Source organism: Hemitrygon akajei, chromosome 8, assembly GCF_048418815.1.
Source record: "Hemitrygon akajei chromosome 8, sHemAka1.3, whole genome shotgun sequence".
In the NCBI taxonomy this organism is placed as follows: domain Eukaryota; kingdom Metazoa; phylum Chordata; class Chondrichthyes; order Myliobatiformes; family Dasyatidae; genus Hemitrygon; species Hemitrygon akajei.
Genome location: NC_133131.1, coordinates 97,532,797 through 97,550,396, shown reverse-complemented (window position 1 = coordinate 97,550,396; position 17,600 = coordinate 97,532,797). Strand labels below are relative to the sequence as shown.

The 17,600-nt window shown below is 40.2% G+C and overlaps 1 protein-coding gene across 1 annotated transcript in view; it reads left to right on the top strand.

The window, feature by feature from the left end:
- gabbr2 (gamma-aminobutyric acid (GABA) B receptor, 2) overlaps positions 1-16,797 on the top strand; it is a 977,227-nt gene extending 960,430 nt beyond the window's left edge. The window contains exons 18-19 of the mRNA XM_073054235.1: positions 12,158-12,278; positions 14,027-16,797. Coding sequence (XP_072910336.1) covers positions 12,158-12,278; positions 14,027-14,192 — 287 coding nt within the window. The 3' untranslated portion in view covers positions 14,193-16,797. The remainder of the gene's footprint in view (positions 1-12,157; positions 12,279-14,026) is intronic.
- The last annotated feature ends 803 nt before the right edge of the window (positions 16,798-17,600 follow it).

Sequence of the window (17,600 nt, the reverse complement as noted above, 5' to 3'; positions counted from 1 at the left end):
AATGCAATGTTAGCATTCATTTCAAAAGAACTAGAATACAGAAGCAAGGATGTATTGCTGATGCTTTATACGCCAATGGTCAGACCAAACTTGGAGGTTTAAGAAGCAGTTTTGGCTTCCTTATCTGAGAAAAGATGTGCTAGAATTGGAGAGGGTCCAGAGAAGATACTCATGAATGATCCCAGGAAGGAAATGGTTAACATATGAGGAGCGTTTGATGGCTCTGGGCCTGTACTTGCTGAAGTTTAGAAGAATGAGGGGGATCTCATTGAAACATATCGAATATTGAAAGGCCTAGATAGAGTGACTGTGGAGAGGATGTTTCGTATAGTGGGTGAGTCTAGAATCAGAAGCACAGCCTCAGAGTAGAAGGACGTCCATTTAGAACAGAGATGAGGAAAAATTTCTTTAGCTAGGGGATGGCAAATCTGTGGACTTCATTGCCACAGACGGCTGTGCAGGCCAAGTGATTGGGTATATATAAGGCAGAGGTTGATAGATTTTTGTTTAATCAGGGTGTCAAAGGTTACGGGGGAAGGCAGGAGAATAGGGTTGAGAAGGATAATAAATCAGTCATGATGGAATGGCGGAGTGGACTTGTTGGGCCAAGTGGCCAACTTCTGTTCCTATACCTTATGGTCTTAGGGTTTAATAAATGTGGGATATTGAAATGCAAATTCTAGGCATGTATTCTTTTGTTGTGTGGTGCCCAGAAGCGAACAGGTACGTTTTCTTTCTCTATGTTCTAGCTCTCTTGGATCTACCTCTTTTTTTAATTAGACCTTACTTAGCTGTGTGCATGCTGACATTTGTCTTTCAAATTGCAGATGAGTGAAAGGACATTGAAATTCTTTAAGAAACTCAATTTTAAAATAAATTGACATCTGAAAGTTGCCCATTAAGGTAAAGTTATGGTCAGGGTTAGTGGTAGAAGCTGGGGATGGGGGGACAGTTGATTTGAATGAGGGTTGAAATATACATAAAAACTGGGGTCAATATAGGATTAGTGTAAATGAGTTGCTCTGGATTAGGAGGGCTGAAGGCCCTGTTTTGTGCTGTTCTCTCTCCCTGATATAAAATGGAGGGACTGGGCTGGGGAATTTAAGGCACAGTTTAAAAAGATTTGAGGGATGTTGTGACTGAATGAAAATAAAAGAACCAAAAGTAGTGTTGTGTTTTAGAAGCAGGTGGAGGACCGAGGGACCATTCGGGTGGAGATCTTAAAGCATAATAATGTAACAGGAGTGAATTATGAAAAGGACAGAAGTTTAAAATCAATATACCTGCATGAGGATGCAGTGGAAATGGATGGGAATAATGAGGGTGGAGATCTTAAAGCATAATAATGTAACAGGAGTGAATTATGAAAAGGACAGAAGTTTAAAATCAATATACCTGCATGAGGATGCAGTGGAAATGGATGGGAATAATGAGGGTGGAGATCTTAAAGCATAATAATGTAACAGGAGTGAATTATGAAAAGGACAGAAGTTTAAAATCAATATCCCTGCATGAGGATGCAGTGGAAATGGATGGGAATAATGAGGGTGGGGAGAGCCATTGAGGATGTTTTTAGGGTAAATGAGAGTCAGCAGAACACATTCAGAACAGTGCTGCCAATTTCAATTAGTTTTGACTAAGGCTGGAATTTAGTCACAGAGGTCACGGGGGTAACTGATACTGTGACCTTTGATAATCCTGTTAATGTTTGCTGATCTCCATGAAGTATATGACTGATGGAGGAAAAAAAGCTTTTATGTACAGTATTTTGAACTCATCCAGCCTCCTTACTTTACGGAAACAGATGGAGATTTGTTAATGACAAAACATACATTGGGGAAGGGTGAGAAAAACTCCGTCACTGAGCTTTTTTTACTTGAGTAACGACTACAAATGGTAGTGCACGATCGATGAATTGATGTGCATGTACAAAATTGGAGCTGCTCTCCCCATATAATTGTGTTTAGCATTTGATGTGCATAATTGAATATTGCCTCCCATGATTTCATTATCCCTCACATCAGATTTTCAGTGATTTTGGCACAATAGATGTGTTTCAAAATTCGAGATCAAATAATAAGAATTCTGAAGTGAGGTTTAGTACCTGAATGGCTTCTGTTTTTCTGTGGATGGTGCAGATTACTCAGCCAAACAGTTAAACAGTGAGCAAAGCTGCTGCTTCACTGCTCCAGCAGTCTGGTTTCAACCCTCACCTCCAGTGTATCTGGGTGGAATTTGGTCCTTTACCCGAGTACCATCCAGGTGTTCTCCTTTCTCTCCACAACCCCACAACTGTCTGGGTTGGAAGGTTAATTACCTTTGGTAAATTGCCCACTGTCAGCAAATGAATGGCGCAATCCAGTAGGACGGGAGAGTGAAGAAAATATGTGGAGAATTTTAAGCAATGGGATTAGTATAAATTGGTGCCTGATGGTTGGCACTGATTCAATGGGCTGAATGGCCTTTGTGAATCTATAATGGAAATATTTAAATTTAAAGAAGGACGAGAGAACCAGATGCATTTAGTCATTGAGGTGTCTGAAATGAGAGGCCCTGAAATGAGAGTTAAATGAAAATGTGTCTGCATAGGAGTTGTGAAGGATGAAACAGCACGAGAGCTACATGATTAAAGTGTATTACTTTATGAGAAAAGTAAGTTATATTTCAACTACTTGAATTTGTTACAGAAGGCATTACACAGAACTGAATGATTAGAATAACCTTTCAGACTCTTCGGTTTTCTCTAGATTTTCTCACCATGTTCTTCATGCGATGTGCAGCATTAGCTTTGACCACAACAGTAATTTTGTTGACCATGGGTGGTGGTTGTTGGTTCTTAGAGTAGACGAGATTGAGATAGAGATAGAATGGGGAGCATATGTGATCTAAGTGCCTTTAACTGTGGAATGTTTGTTGGTGCCAGACGAGGTGGTTTAAATATCTCAGAAATTGTGGAACTCCAGAGGGTTTAACACACAGTCTTTAGACCAAGGGCTCCCAAATGCAATGAACCCTTACCATTAACCAAGGGGTCCATGGACACAGGTTGGGTACCCCTGCTCTAGACTTTACAGAGAATGGTGTGAAAAACAAGAACAGAACCATCCAGTGAGCGGCAGTTCTGTGGGCAAATAGCCCTTGTTAATTAGAGAGTCAGAGGAGAATGGCCAAACTGGTTCAAGCTGACCGGAAGGTGAAGTAACTCAAATAATTACACATTGCAGCAGTGGTGTGCAGAAGAGCATCCCTGAACGCACAATATGTCGGACGTTGAAGTGGTTGGGTTGCGGCAGCAGAAAAGCATGAACCTGCACTCAGTGGCCACTTTACTAGGTACAGGAGATGCCCAGCAGTGTGGCCACTGAGTGTATATAATGGACAGGCAAGGGAGCACAGCTCTCCATGATCAATGCTAAGCATGCAAAAAGCAAAAGGGATTCTTTTATCCATCTTCAACTTGTTGGGGCAGGGGCTTTATCCGATGGCTCTAGAAGGAAGGATTTGAGATATTGAGTTACAAATTTTAATGCACTGTATTGAAATGGCCATAGAGGGTGAGTTGGAGCTGGTGACTGTGATCTTTAGGCATGGTTGTCCTACTCCTGGAATTCCGATTGGATTAGAAGCTTCGGCAGACAGACTCAGCAACGTAAGAATAGCATGCAGCTTTCAGAACCTGCGACTGGTAGTGCCCCTCCCTCCCCTTGATGGCAAAAATTACATGTACATCTGATAAATGCAGTGCATTCAGTGAGAGTTACAAGCAGTCATAAATCATAAGCGGCAGTGATGTGTAACAATGCAATGTGTTGATGAAATGCTGAGAATCAGGGAACTCAAATGTTGAATATTACCATCATAGGGGTTTGATTAGCCTGCACGTAAATAACTTCTGTAAAGAGATACAGCTTTACAGAGGCATGACAGAGGAAGTGGCCAAGACATGAGCAGGGATGAAGGCAGAACAGTAATGGCTGGATTTTTAGAAACGTAGAAAACCTACAGCACAATACAGGCCCTTCAGCCCACAAAGTTGTGCCAAACACGTCCCTACCTGAGAAATTACTAGGCTTACCCATAGCCCTCTATTTTACTAAGCTCCATGTACCTATCTAAAAGTCTCTTAAAAGACCCTATCGTATCCGCCTCCACCACCGCTGCCGGCAGCCCGTTCCACGCACTCACCACTCTCTGAGTAAAAGACTTACCCCTGACATCTCCTTTGTACCTACTCCCCAGCACCTTAAACCTGTGTCCACTTATGGCAACCATTTCAGCCCTGGGAAAAAAGCCTCTGACTATCCACACAATCAATGCCTCTCATTTTCTGGCAGTAATTGGGAAGGCACGGGATAGATACATCCCAAAGATCAAAAAAGTATTCTAAAGGAATGATGATGCAACTGTGACTGAAAAGAGAAGAGAAAGACAGCATAAAAGCAAAAGAAAAAGCATATAATATAGCAAAAAATAGTGGAAGCGAGAGGATTCGGAAGCTTGTAAAAACCAACAGAAGCAAACTAAAAAAGCCTTAAGGAGAGAAAAGATGAAATAAAAGACAGATACAATAGCATCTCGGAGGCAATTACGATAGGGTTTTTTAAGAGACTCCATGGAGCTTAGAAAAATAGAAGGCTATGAGTAACCCTGAGTAATTTCTAAAGTAAGTACATGTTCAGCACAGCTTTGTGGGCTGAAGGGCCTGTATTGTGCTGTGTGGTTTTCTATATTTCTATGTTTTTATGAAAATGCAACATGGTCCTCGAAACTTTCTATTGTTACACTCTCCATGTTGCAACTCTCCTTATCGTTATTTTGCTGTGAATTTCCCTAGCAGACATTTCTGACAGAAGGCCCAGAGGAACATAATTTCCTGAACTAGGAATTTCAAGCACCTAGTTTTCTAAATGAAATTCAAACTATGATTATCTCAATAAGTATTTGCTGTGAGTCCAAATCCTCAACCCTACTTAATGTAAATATTTGATGAACTTGACAACAGTTTATTCCCATCCACATTCATTCATTCAATTCCACTGTATAAGCATCTCAATCCTCCCCCCACTGGGATAAGCTTGTCTTTGAAACATTCAGCATTGACTTAGCAATCTGCTATTAGATCTTAAGCTATCCTTCTGACACTGAGGTAATTTTTGTTGTTTAAAGCTTCAAATTAGCTCCTTAAGCATTGTAATTGCAGCACTCTTAGTTTATCTTGTTCATTGGGAACTGATGATGCCCAAATGCATTGATTAACTGAACATTGTCCTGCTTTTACATAAAATATTTGAATGATGCTGTGTGTCCTGGCTGCTTATTTTTCAAAATTGCACTTATATTTGCAGAAATAATCAATGTCAATAATAAATGAAGATGAGAATATTACAGTGTCAGATTATATATTTCAACAACTGACTTTGAAAAATAGATCCTGCACAATTCCATTTATCATAGAATCACTGAATTGTTACAACATAGGAGAAGGCCATTCCTATCCAAACAAGTTTCCTCCTGGAGCAACACTCTAGTTTCACCCCCACAGCCTTCTCTATAGCTTTGCAATTATTATCTGTGCCATCTATTTATCCAATTCACTCTTGAAGGCAAAATAGAACCTGACTCCATTTCCCCAGAAGGCAGTGGATTCTCTCCAATGCCTCCACCATCAGAAGGACTTAATTGTACTGGAGACTTTCTTTTGATTTTTTTGTCCTCTGTGTCTCTTCTATTATTCAGAGAGCTCTGGATTTGATCGTTCTTCCCTTTCCCCATTCCAGGACTATGCTTAAATTCAATCTGAACCTTCCCTTTCTTAAAACCCATTGTTCTATTACAATTTTGATTGTCAATCTTTGGTCCCTATTTACCAGATTCTGTATTCCCTTGAATTTAGAAGAATGGGAGACATAACATTTACAAGTCTACAAAACAGGGGCAGAGTTGCCTTATGCCCTAGAACCAGTCATAATCAATTGGGAAGAAATATCTTCCTCTGGAGAGCAGTTAAACTTTGGGACTCTCAATTCAGGAAGGCTGTGAAGATCGATCATTGAGTACACTCAGAGCAGGGGATTGTCAGTTTCTAGCTATGAAGGGATTAAAGGAAGGTGTAAGAGATTGACGCTAAGGTAAAAGATTGGCTTTGTTCTTATTGAGTGGTGGAGCAGACTGAAGAAGCTGATTGACCAATTCTTGCTTCTTAACATCTAACCCGATTTTACACCTCCAGATTTGTTCAAGCAGACAAGGAATATGGTGCTACACGACATACCATAAAACTCACAACAGGAGGACCGCTGGCAGTACTCTGCACAGCTCCTGATATTTTCCAGAGAAACTGCTACCAGCTTGGGAACCTGAACTGTCTGTTCTGTTATTTTCACATACTGTTCAGCAAAGCAGTCTGCAGTTGTGACAAATCTCATCATATGCTTTGGGAAATCTACATAAACATCTGCACTAGGTTGAAATTGATATTAGTGAGGGAAATAGTACAAAGCATTGTAGTTACAGATCTCAGCTTTTATATTGTTTGAAGTTATTTAAGTATTGTAAGTATTTCTAGTGAGCAAATTCTTAAAGATGTTCACACTCTTTACAAGAGGAATTTGGATCATGTGTAAGTAGAAGAGTTTAGTTTACTTTGGCATTGTATTCGCCATAGACACCTTGGGCCAAGGGCCTGTTCCTGGGCTGTTGTGTTTTATGTAATATATATATTAGTAATTTGGAGAGTTTTCAATAGCTCCCAGATATTGGAACCGTTTGGCTTCATAGTGATTTAGACCATTGTTTAAGCAAGGAAAGCAGCGTGGACAGTTGTTTTGGATGTGACTCTCATCCATTTGCCCTTCCACCCAGCTCCCTCCACCTGATCTCATTATATTGTAAAAGCCATAAACAGATAAGATAACTTTACCCATAGTTTCCTGCTTGAGTAGACTTGGCTTACCAAACCAAAGTATGTGCTTCAGAACTCAGCTGAGAGTATGAGTGGTCACTGCTGACTACGCATACTGGCCTCGTATTTAACCATTAATGTGTGCATGCTCCCTTGGGGAATAATTGTTAAAAATAAAGCATGATATTGAGAGTCTAGTCAACGACTACACAGGCAAGAGGCGTGAACCCAGCATCAGCTACCTATTATGGGTGAACACCCAGTATCGAGTCGGGTGCTTCTCTGGATCAATTTTGATTCACAAAATTGGCCCTAATGTGGTAAAATGAACACATTGCTGTCAGATTTATACCCCTATATGAGTAGCAGTGTCAACTGCATGAGACACCGCAACAAAGCGATCATGGGGGGAGCTGATAGCTAGAGTTACCGCCTATCCCTGCCACCAGGTTTCCTAAGGATGCTGATGCCAGTTATATTTCCCAAGTGGAGATCAGCTATCGCTAGCAAGCTGAAGGTTGAACCATGATCAGAATTACTTAGCCACTCACCTCACCATGTTACTTAACTGGAATAGCAGATTTCAGAGCAATGAAATTGATTTCAAATCTGATGCTCCTATGGTGTCGATATTATCCAGTGCAGCAGCAAGAGCAGTCAGGAAGCTCTTTCACGACTAGCATGCTGAAGGGGGGAGAAAGGATCAGCCATGATTGAATGGTGGAGCAGGCTCGAAGGGCCAAATGGCCTAATTCTACTCCTATGTCTTATGACCCTCATCAAGCGAGATGGAGAGATAGACTGTTCGAGCACAGGGACCTCACAGCTCAAGGAAGAAGGCCCCTGCTTTTGAATGGTTCCTTTCTCATTCTTGCTGGATGGTGCCGGAATCTTGGGGCTTGGTCGAGGTTTAGATGACGTGGTTTGTGGATAGGACTCTGTGATGTGTTTCTGTTCGCTCCTTTTTTGTTGCTATTTTGGGTGATTTGGATGGGGGCAGCCTGAGATGGTGAGTGCTAGATTGAGCTGAAATAAGCTGAGCTCGATATGCGCGGACTCGATCATTTCTGTGTTTTTATACTGTGTTTTCTGCTTGTTCTTTTTTGCCCCATTTGCATGATTTTGTTTTTTTTTGTGCACTGCAGGGTGTTTGATGTTTTTCTCTGAACGGGTTTTCTTTGTTTCATGGTTGTCTGCGGGGAGACAAATCTCAGGGTTGTGTACTGCAACATACTTTGATAAAAAATGTACCTTGAATTTGCAACTTTGAACTTTGAATTTGTTTATTTCAGAAGAATCCCAAAGCTATTTTATCTTGATTTCCAGTAACATTATTATATGGAAACTAGCCTGCTGGGAGTGGTCAGTTTTGGAAACTGCATTCCCAGAGCAAACCAAAGAACAATGCCCGGAGCTTTTTGAACATAGACAGTAATTCAGATTTAAGACTTGTTACAGAAGAGTGACAATTTCAAATATTGCATTCCTGTCCAAAACAAAAACTGATTGGCCTCCTGCCAAAAACCTTAGGACAGAGTAAAAATAATTGCTACTTCCAGAAATATAGTTGTAAATAAAAGCCGGAAGGAATTTGTTACACAATATTTACTACCTCGCTTGGCATTTAAAATGAGGCAGTAAATTGTATTTGACATTGGCTTTGAGAGAGAAGCCAGTGAGTGGTAGTAAATAGTTGCCTCTCTGACTGGAGGTCTGTGAATAGTGGAGTGCCACGGGGATCGGTGCTGGGTCCGTTGATACTTGTAATCTATATCAACGATCTGGATGATAATGTGGTTAACTGGGTCAGCAAATTTGCAGATGACACCAAGATTGGGGATGTAGTAGACGATGGGGAAGACTATCAAAGCTTGCAATGGGATTTGAACCAGCTGGAAAAAATGGGCTGCAAGTTGACCAATGGAATTTAATGCAGACAAGTGTGAGGTGTTGCACTTTGGTAGGACCAGCCAGGGTAGGTCTTACACAGTGAACAGTAGTGCACTGAGGGGTGTGGTAGAAAGGGCCAAAATTAATTCGAAGTGGCAGCACAGGTAGATAGGATCATAGATAAAGTTTTTGCCACATTGGCCTTCATAAATGAAAGCACTGAGTACAGGAGATGGGATGTTATGTTAAAGTTGTGTAAGATGTTGTGAAGCCTAATTTGGAGTATTGTGTGCAGTTTCAGTCGCATACCTACAGGAAATATGTAAATAAGTTTGAAAGATTGCAGAGAAAATTTACAAGTATGTTTCTGGGACTGGAGGATCAGGTGTATAAGAAAAGATTGAATAGGTCAGAACGTTATTCCTTGGAACCTAGAAGATTGAAGAGGTGATTTGATAGAAGTATACAAAATTATGAGCAGTATAGATTGGGTAAGTGCAGGCAGGCTTTTTCCACTGAGGTTGGGGGATCAATTAAAGATCATGTGTTCAGGGTGAAAGGTGAAAAGTTTAAGGGGAACATGAAGGGAAACTTCTTCACTCAGTGGGTCTTGAGAGTGGAACGAACTGTCAGCACAAGTTGTGCATGTGAGCTCCATTTCAGTGTATAAGTGAAGTTTTGGATAAGTACATGGATGGCAGTGGTATGGAGGGCTATGGTCCAGGTGTAGGTCGATGGGACGAGGCTGTTTAAATGGTTTGGCATGGACCAGATGGGTCGAAGGGCCTGTTTCTGTGCTGTATGTTTCTGACTATGACTAATTCATAGAACCATTGTGATTCAGATTTAAATGATGTAGCAAGGCGGTTAGTGTTGGCAATGCTGTGGATGGTGCGTTTTTTGAATGTTTAACAGGTTGACAATGTATTATGTTACAGTTGTTCATAAATTGAAGCCTTTAGGAATAAAGGAAGAGTAACTACAAAAATTGACTTAGAGGGAGGAAGTAATAAGTAGAAGCAGATTATTATTTGTGGGGAGCAAAGATTCCAGTGGTGAAACCTCCTGTTGATGCTGGAACTGTTACACATTTTGATACTTGCTAACCATCTGGACCTGGGGATATGGCTTTATTTTAATGTTTACTTACAAGACCAAGCCAATGTGGTTGTCCAAGGAGATGCCAGAAGCTCTACAGTGGAAGTTAACATGCAGCTATGGGGTACCGTTGTTGAAGTGGCGATGCTGGTGTCAAGAGCTTATGGATGTTACCCTGGACCCCTTGGTGGAGGAGGTGCAAAGTGGGAGATGTGCTCTCTGGTCAGTAGGACACTGATGCTATGACAGTCATTGCCAGGAATCATGCTCTGCAGACTAGAATGCACTACTGCCAAAAAATCCAGTGAACTCATCAGGGTGATAGAATGCAAATTCAACAGACAGTGCTGGGACTGGTGACCCGAGCACTAGAATGCACTATTGCCAAAAACCCAGTTAACTCAGTAGTCAGGGTGGCAGAATACAAATTCAACAGACATTTCCCACCTATTGGTATTGGTTTATTATTATCACTTTACTGAAAAAGAGTAAGAAGCTTTTGTTTGTGTGCCTTCCAGATAGATCGATCTATACGTAAGTACATTTAGGTGGTAAAAACAGAATGCATATTATGGTGTTACATTTGATGTTCATCCATCGTCGTCAATGAAGACCTCGACACTATTTGATGGTGTCGAGACTAGTGCTTGATGTGGATTTAAGTGAGGGAGAGTTGCAGAGCGTCAGCCTCACTCTATCTTCCCAATTCCCATCTGGATCCAGTGGCAAGACAAGAGTCGAGAGTCAGTGTTACATTTACGGAAAGATTAAACTGCAGGTAGACAAATAGACCTTGCTTGTCCATTTTCCAATATCCCATCAAGCAGGACTTGAATCTAACCATTGAATTAGCTGTACCAAGTATTTGCATATGAAAATGTTGCACAGGAACTGAATATATTTCAGAGCAGGTGTCAGCCAGCTAACCCTGCAAGTCTGTCCCATCATTCATTGTGATTTTCCTGATGCAGGCTCTCAATCCCTCTGTCTCCACAGTCGCTGCCTGACCTGCTGAGTTCCTCCAATGGCTTCATCTATTCTCTCCAGACCCCAGCACCTGCATCTCCCTTCACTATGCTTTTGATGATCTTGTGAACCTGTGTCAGCTCTAGATAGACCTCAGTTCACTGATCTTTCAGAAACTTATCTAGTTCCCTTTTAAGAACTCAAAATGTCCTCCATAACCCTTTGTGTGTTTCCAGATAAACTTAGGCATTCTCTAGATTCTGTGAGAAGTTTGGAGTGAAACAGAATGAGAGGAAGTTTGATAGAGTTGTACAAGAAGATGGGTGGCATAGATAGAATGCATAAGCAGAGACAGAAATAGCTCCTACAGGGGGGCATAATTTTAAGGTGATTGTAGAAAAGTATAAGGGGATGTCAGAGATTTTTTAAACAGAGGGTGGTGTGTGCATGGAATACCACACAAAGGGTGGTGGTAGGGGGAGATACATTAGGACCATTTAAGAAACTCTTAGATAGGCACATAGATGACAGAAAAATGGAGAGCTATGTAGGAGGGAAGGGTTAGATTGATTTTAGAGTAGGTGCAAGGTGGCACAACATTACGGGTCAAAAGGCCTGTGCTGTTCTATATTGTTCTATGTTCTAAATTCCATTGCTTCTCAATTCTAGCTAACAGCCTATTGTCATTAAATTCTACACCCCCCCATCAATGGAAATAACTCAACATTCACCGTCTCAAGACCCTGTAGGACCTTAGATGTTTCATTAAGATCAACCCTCATTCTCCCAACCTTAAATGAACACAGATCTAACAATTTTTTTAGCCATTTATGTTAGGACCACCCTCATCCAAGGAACCAGTCAAATAAAACTATTTTGCACTGATTCCAATAGTAGTATTATGTTTCATAAGTAAGAGGGCCAAGTCTGAGTGTGGTGCTCCAGGTATGGCTTCACAAACAACCATTTGCAACTATGTTCAACTTCTTGTGTTTCTTGCATCAATAACACTGGATTCCATTCAGACTGTTTAATCTGAGATTGAAAGAGTATCTTTCAAAAATGAAATTGCTAAATGGAAAATTTGCAAAGTCCTAGAAAAAAGCAAGGGAATAGAACTAGTTGCATTATATTTTCAAAGAATGAGATTTTTTGTACCGGGCTGAAAGTCCTCTGTATTGCAGATCTATTCACTATGGTTTCATTATACTTACAACCCTTTTTTATTGTATTTATACTCAGTAGTCAAATAGGATTAAGTCCTGCAGGGCATAAAACTCACATAATCACGGTGTTTTGCAGATAGTGATAAGCCTCTAATGAAAAACCAACATGATTCGCGAGCACAGGTTCCTTGGGGAACCACATTGGAGTCTTCAAGAACAAACAAAGATGTCATAGAAGATATCAATTCTCCAGAACAGTAAGTAATGGCACAACAATATTACCAAATTTTATAGGCAATCTCAGCCAATATTACTGAAATCTTGCAGAATAATATCAAGACTATATCCTCATGACAAAAATTGCCTTTAAGTCTCCAATAATTTAGACTATTATTTGGACCTATTTTTTCAAAGTTTCCTCAGTTGTCAACACATCTTAATGTTGCAGCATGAAATTCACTGGGCATTCCATCTTTTATGTTATTGTACATTAGCTGAAATTGGAATGGCCTTTCAAAGGAATCCTTGATAGCTGATTTTACTATCTGATTCTCCAGACTAGGATAAAATCAGAGGTTTACAATAATTTGATGCAATTTCACCTTGGATGTAAGAAACCAATAGTTTCGAAACCGCAAAATATTTTTTTTCACATAATGCCCTGTGTGTTGATGACCTTGAATTCTCCCATCCAGCCAGCTTAAACACTTGCCACTGTAAAAAGGGATGATGACCATGTACTTGGCTTGAGATTGACCTGTATCCACTGGTTTTTATGTTTTTTGAGATATAATACAAGCTTTTGATAACACTGGTGGATGAAGTAATGGTTTCCTTGATTAGAGCGGCAATGATGGGATTAGTGCATTAGTAAGATGAGCAATATGTTCCCTGTAACCATTTGAGAATTCTATTGGTGGATAAATGTTACAAAACATGACATAGGAAAATTTAATTTCTTCTCTGTACACGAGTTCACAGAAAAGTACGGTAATATTAAAGGAATTCAACAAATTTGCATTGAAATCCTCAGTTTTCTTACTAACTGGTATATCATGGAGAGTCACTTTGGACAAGTTCCACATTACAAGGGAGTCATCCAAATGATTTTAGTTGGGAATGATTGTTGTGGGGACGCGTTCCGCAGAACCACTGTGATTTGCTAACAGTCACTTTGCAGACCTGTGTTCTCCAACACCAAATGCCAGTGGCATCTGTACAGGTGGGAGCAACTTCCTACCCTCTCAACTGAGGATAAACCCCAAAAGTCATTACACAGATCCTCTCAAAATGTTCTCCTGAAATCTCTGTCTCTGAGAAAGAAGTCGGCAAATGGAGTGAAAAAGATAGAGTGCATTTTTTTGGGAATTTGATGCACAATTAGTGGAATATGGTAAATACGTTGTCAGCAGCCTCTCAGAGTAAGTGAATGATAGTCCCCACCACTGCACTATATCGGTAACTAGCGGATCATTTGTGGTCATGCTCACACACTGTTACAAATCTATCTCTCTACTGCCTCTGTATTTCTGATTCACCCTACTGCAGGGGTTCCCAACTTTCTTTTTATGCCATGGACCAATGCCATTAAGCAAAGGGTCCGTGGATCCAAGGTTAGAAGCCCCTGCCCTACTGTATCCTGGATAGCGAGCAAGGAGCATTTGAACTCATGTTGGTCATGTTTAACAGATAGATAGATTGCAGTTTTAAAGGGGAAGCAATGAAAGATAGAGCACAAATGATAACCAGATGGATTTTCAGCAAGAAAGAAAGTAGAGTATGTTCTTAAAATAGTGAGAATGCACAAGCAATCTTGCAGATGGCTTTGATAGTATTGGTGATTAATATCACCCCACGATGCAAAGAAATATGTCAGTTTTTGTGAAAATAGTAAGCAATTAATCGAATAGATTTTGCCCTTGGAACTGGTGTATGTTTCATTATCACTAAATTTTAACATGTCACTTTTAAAGTGACGTTTAACTCCTTTTCTTCTCTTTTGCAGTATACAGCGTAGACTGTCTTTGCAGCTACCCATCCTTCATCATGCCTACTTGCCGTCAATAGGTGGAGTTGACGCTAGTTGTGCCAGTCCGTGTGTGAGTCCCAGTGCCAGCCCTCGGCACAGACATGTGCAGCCATCGTTTCGAGTCATGGTTTCTGGCCTGTAGAGAGGCTTTGTAGCCTGAACTGATGAGTACTCAGCATCGGGATTGCGTACTCCACCTAGTTCTCTGCTACGTACACAACGCACACTCCCCTTTCCACAGAGGAATGAGCATTGGAAACAGACACTACTGGGCTCCTGAACAAGGTTGTGTGGTCATGGGGAGATGTCCAGAATCTGACCTGTAGCCTTATCTGTGAAGTTTTTGTTTCTGCATAAACTGGATGTGCTTTCCTTCCCAGAAAGAGTGACAGGTTTTCTTAAGGATGCAGGGAGTGAAATTTTATCAAAACTGAACAGTTGTTTTATAAATGCCACAATCGTGAAGGGAGAATAATGAGCTGCTATGCAAAATTTGATATATACTAATGGTTCACACTTCAAACAAAATTCAACTATTAAATTGAAAAATTTATTTGTAGCATAAAATAAATGCCACTACTTCTGCACACAAATGCACAAAAGAAGCAACCTGTACTAGACCCCTAAATAAATTTTGCTATGGAGAATGAAGCTTTATAATCAATATGTCTGATATAGGAATATGTTTCTAGCATAGAAACATACAACTAATTTTGGAAGACACATTCAGAGGGATTTTGAACATGGTAAGTGAACAGTGTAGAATTTATCTTTTTACTAATTTGATAGTGAGATTTGTGAGCTAAAATGTTACTTCCCAAATATTTAAGTCTGATGAAAAATCTGTTATCTCTTGCTTGCTAATTGCTGATTCTGGTTTTTGGTGCTCATATTTTTCAGTACTACAGACTGAAACTGGTGCGTGTTTACTAAATTAGAAACTGATGAACATGAATGCAGTCGATTTCTGAATGAATAAAAGAAATAGCAAGTGATTAGTTTCCTTACTCTTTGAAAGCAAGAGATAAACAGTTTTGATGTGTACATACTTATTATATCCTTGGGCAAAGCGTTGCATATCACTGGTTGAAGGGCTTTCACATGTGAATAAATTGCCTCCATTATTTCCCCTTAACTGATATCAACAGTAAATATTCTTCTGTATATCATGTTACCTGACAAGCAATTATTGTGCTGTTGTGACAAGGCACACTTTTCAGCAGTGCAAAAGGATATGAAGCAAAACCCACTTTGAAATTGAACTTGAGGCCAAGGGTATAATAAGACAAAAATGTTTGAGTGCAAAGTGAGCTGGTGTGTAACCCTGGAATTTTCTTTATGGTCAGCTGGCTAATCGGTATATGTGAGAACTATCAGCGTGCTTAAAAGCTCTCCAATTCCAACAACAGAATTCCATATAAAAAGCTGATATGCAGAGTATATTCTCTCCACATTGTAGAGAAACTGCATCTGCCTACACCTACAGAGTTTAAGAGCCGAAAAAGAAATAGCAATGGCTTAGAGATCTCCAAACATGTGTCGGGGTAGTGCTGGTCTTCTACTGGATAAGGCTGAGTATTGGTCAGCTTTGTTGCTTGTCAGATATGAACTATCTACTTACAGGGTTATCCAGCAGCAAGCTCGAAGAATCCCTCCCCCTCTGAGAGCCGATGGAGCTGATGAACAATTTACAGCATTTTACAGTACTGTGGGCTACTGGCCCAGGTGTGCTCTGAGTATGTTTCAAACGATTGATTCCTAGCTGTATGTACATTAACCTGGAGCCAAAATGAATCCGATTAAAGTGCTTCCCATGCCCTCTACATGAAGAATAGTTCCCAGTTGGGCTGAGTGAGGTTTTGAGCCACTGCTCACAGACTACTCCCAACAGAGTTCCTGTTGACTGGCAGAGTGAAGGATCTAAATAGATCTGTATTTCTCAACAGCTACCATTGCAGTTAATAGATGTATGTCATAACTTAGATTCTGATCGTGTCCAAAAGCCCCACTGAAGCTTAAGTATGCACTGTCCCAAGCCAGATTTGTATTCTGTCAAGGTTGCACAATCCCATGTTCATCAATGTCAAAGGAGCATGCTTAGTGCACTGATAAACACGTCCTAATAAGCTTTTAGTTAACATTGTGAAGAAATGCTGTTTTCTGGTATTCTGAATGGTAACACTGGCTATTAACGTATTTCCCTGCCTCCTTAATTCAACTAATAACCAGGTTTATTTTTGAAGACAGTTCATCATATGGAGGGAGGACTGAATACTGTATATAATGTATACACAAGTTCTCTATAGAAATATTATTCTTAATATAGCAGGAAACAAACTAAAGTATTGGGCTGTTGGAGGTGAGCGTGTATATCTGTGACTGTCTGTGAATACTGACTGTGCAATTTATTAGGTTTAAACCATGCAGTACATTTCCGTCTTAATGATGTAGTTTTTTCCCATAAGGAAACATTTTTAATTTCCTGCTAATATCAAAGACCCACAAAGTAATATAGTTATTTAATGTTTCTGTTCTTTTATACAGCAGCAAAAAAGGGTAGATTTATGGAAAGGTGGTGCCTCTGATGGCATTCTCCAAATCATATTAGTGCACAAATGCTTTAAGTAAGAACTGCCAGGGCAACCTGGAACTGGACAGAAGGTTTCTTGTACCCTTATACTGCATGAATAAATTTTTAATAAAATGTTGCAAATCTGTTTTTATGAATAAAACACAAAAAACTGGTATTTCTTGCATTCTTCATTCCTGTGAAGTAACTTGTCTCTTATGGATTTGAAACTAGTGTGTGGTATTTTGTCACGCATCCCTTGATACATGCCTGCCAAAAAATAGTTACAGCAAAGGTCATTTTGGCGCCTGGAGGTCTGTGTAATGGCTATGTCTAATGTAAAAAAAAATCTGATCGACAAAAGCAGTTCAATTATTTCCATTAACTCACAGTATTCCAGTTTCAAATACACCTGTACCTGAATGATAAGCAAATGCTCTGTTAGTATTGGGATTTGTGCCTCACTTTTCTTAAGGCAGGTAAGCTACATTGAAACCAATGGAAGGTTATACCCTGGTCATTTGTGACCAAGTCAGTGGAATTCACATTTGGGGAGATTGCTGCTACTGCAGGAATGATTTGCATGGGGTCGAGAGGAAAGAAGCAACAGCTCGCTTTATTTGAACATGACTTAAAAGAAGTACATAAACTCTTTAATGTTTAAAGCAGGTTATTTATCAACCCAGAACTGTGTGCTATGGATCTTGTCTCCACCACATTGCTGGTATATCAATGTAAATGCAAGGCTTTTTACTAAAATTCCAAAGCACAAAATGAAGAACAAAAGGAAAGATGCAGGTGGTGTTGACATCTTCAAGGAGTCTGCAGAGTGCGATTTGAGTCAGTGTGGTGCTTTGAGGAGCGGTTGGTGGCAGAAGACAAGAAAGAGAGAGCTTATCCGAGAAAGAACACTGGTATTGAGGTGAATGACCCCCTCCAGTGCTGATTCCTACACTTCAGGGCAGCTCTGCTTATGCATTC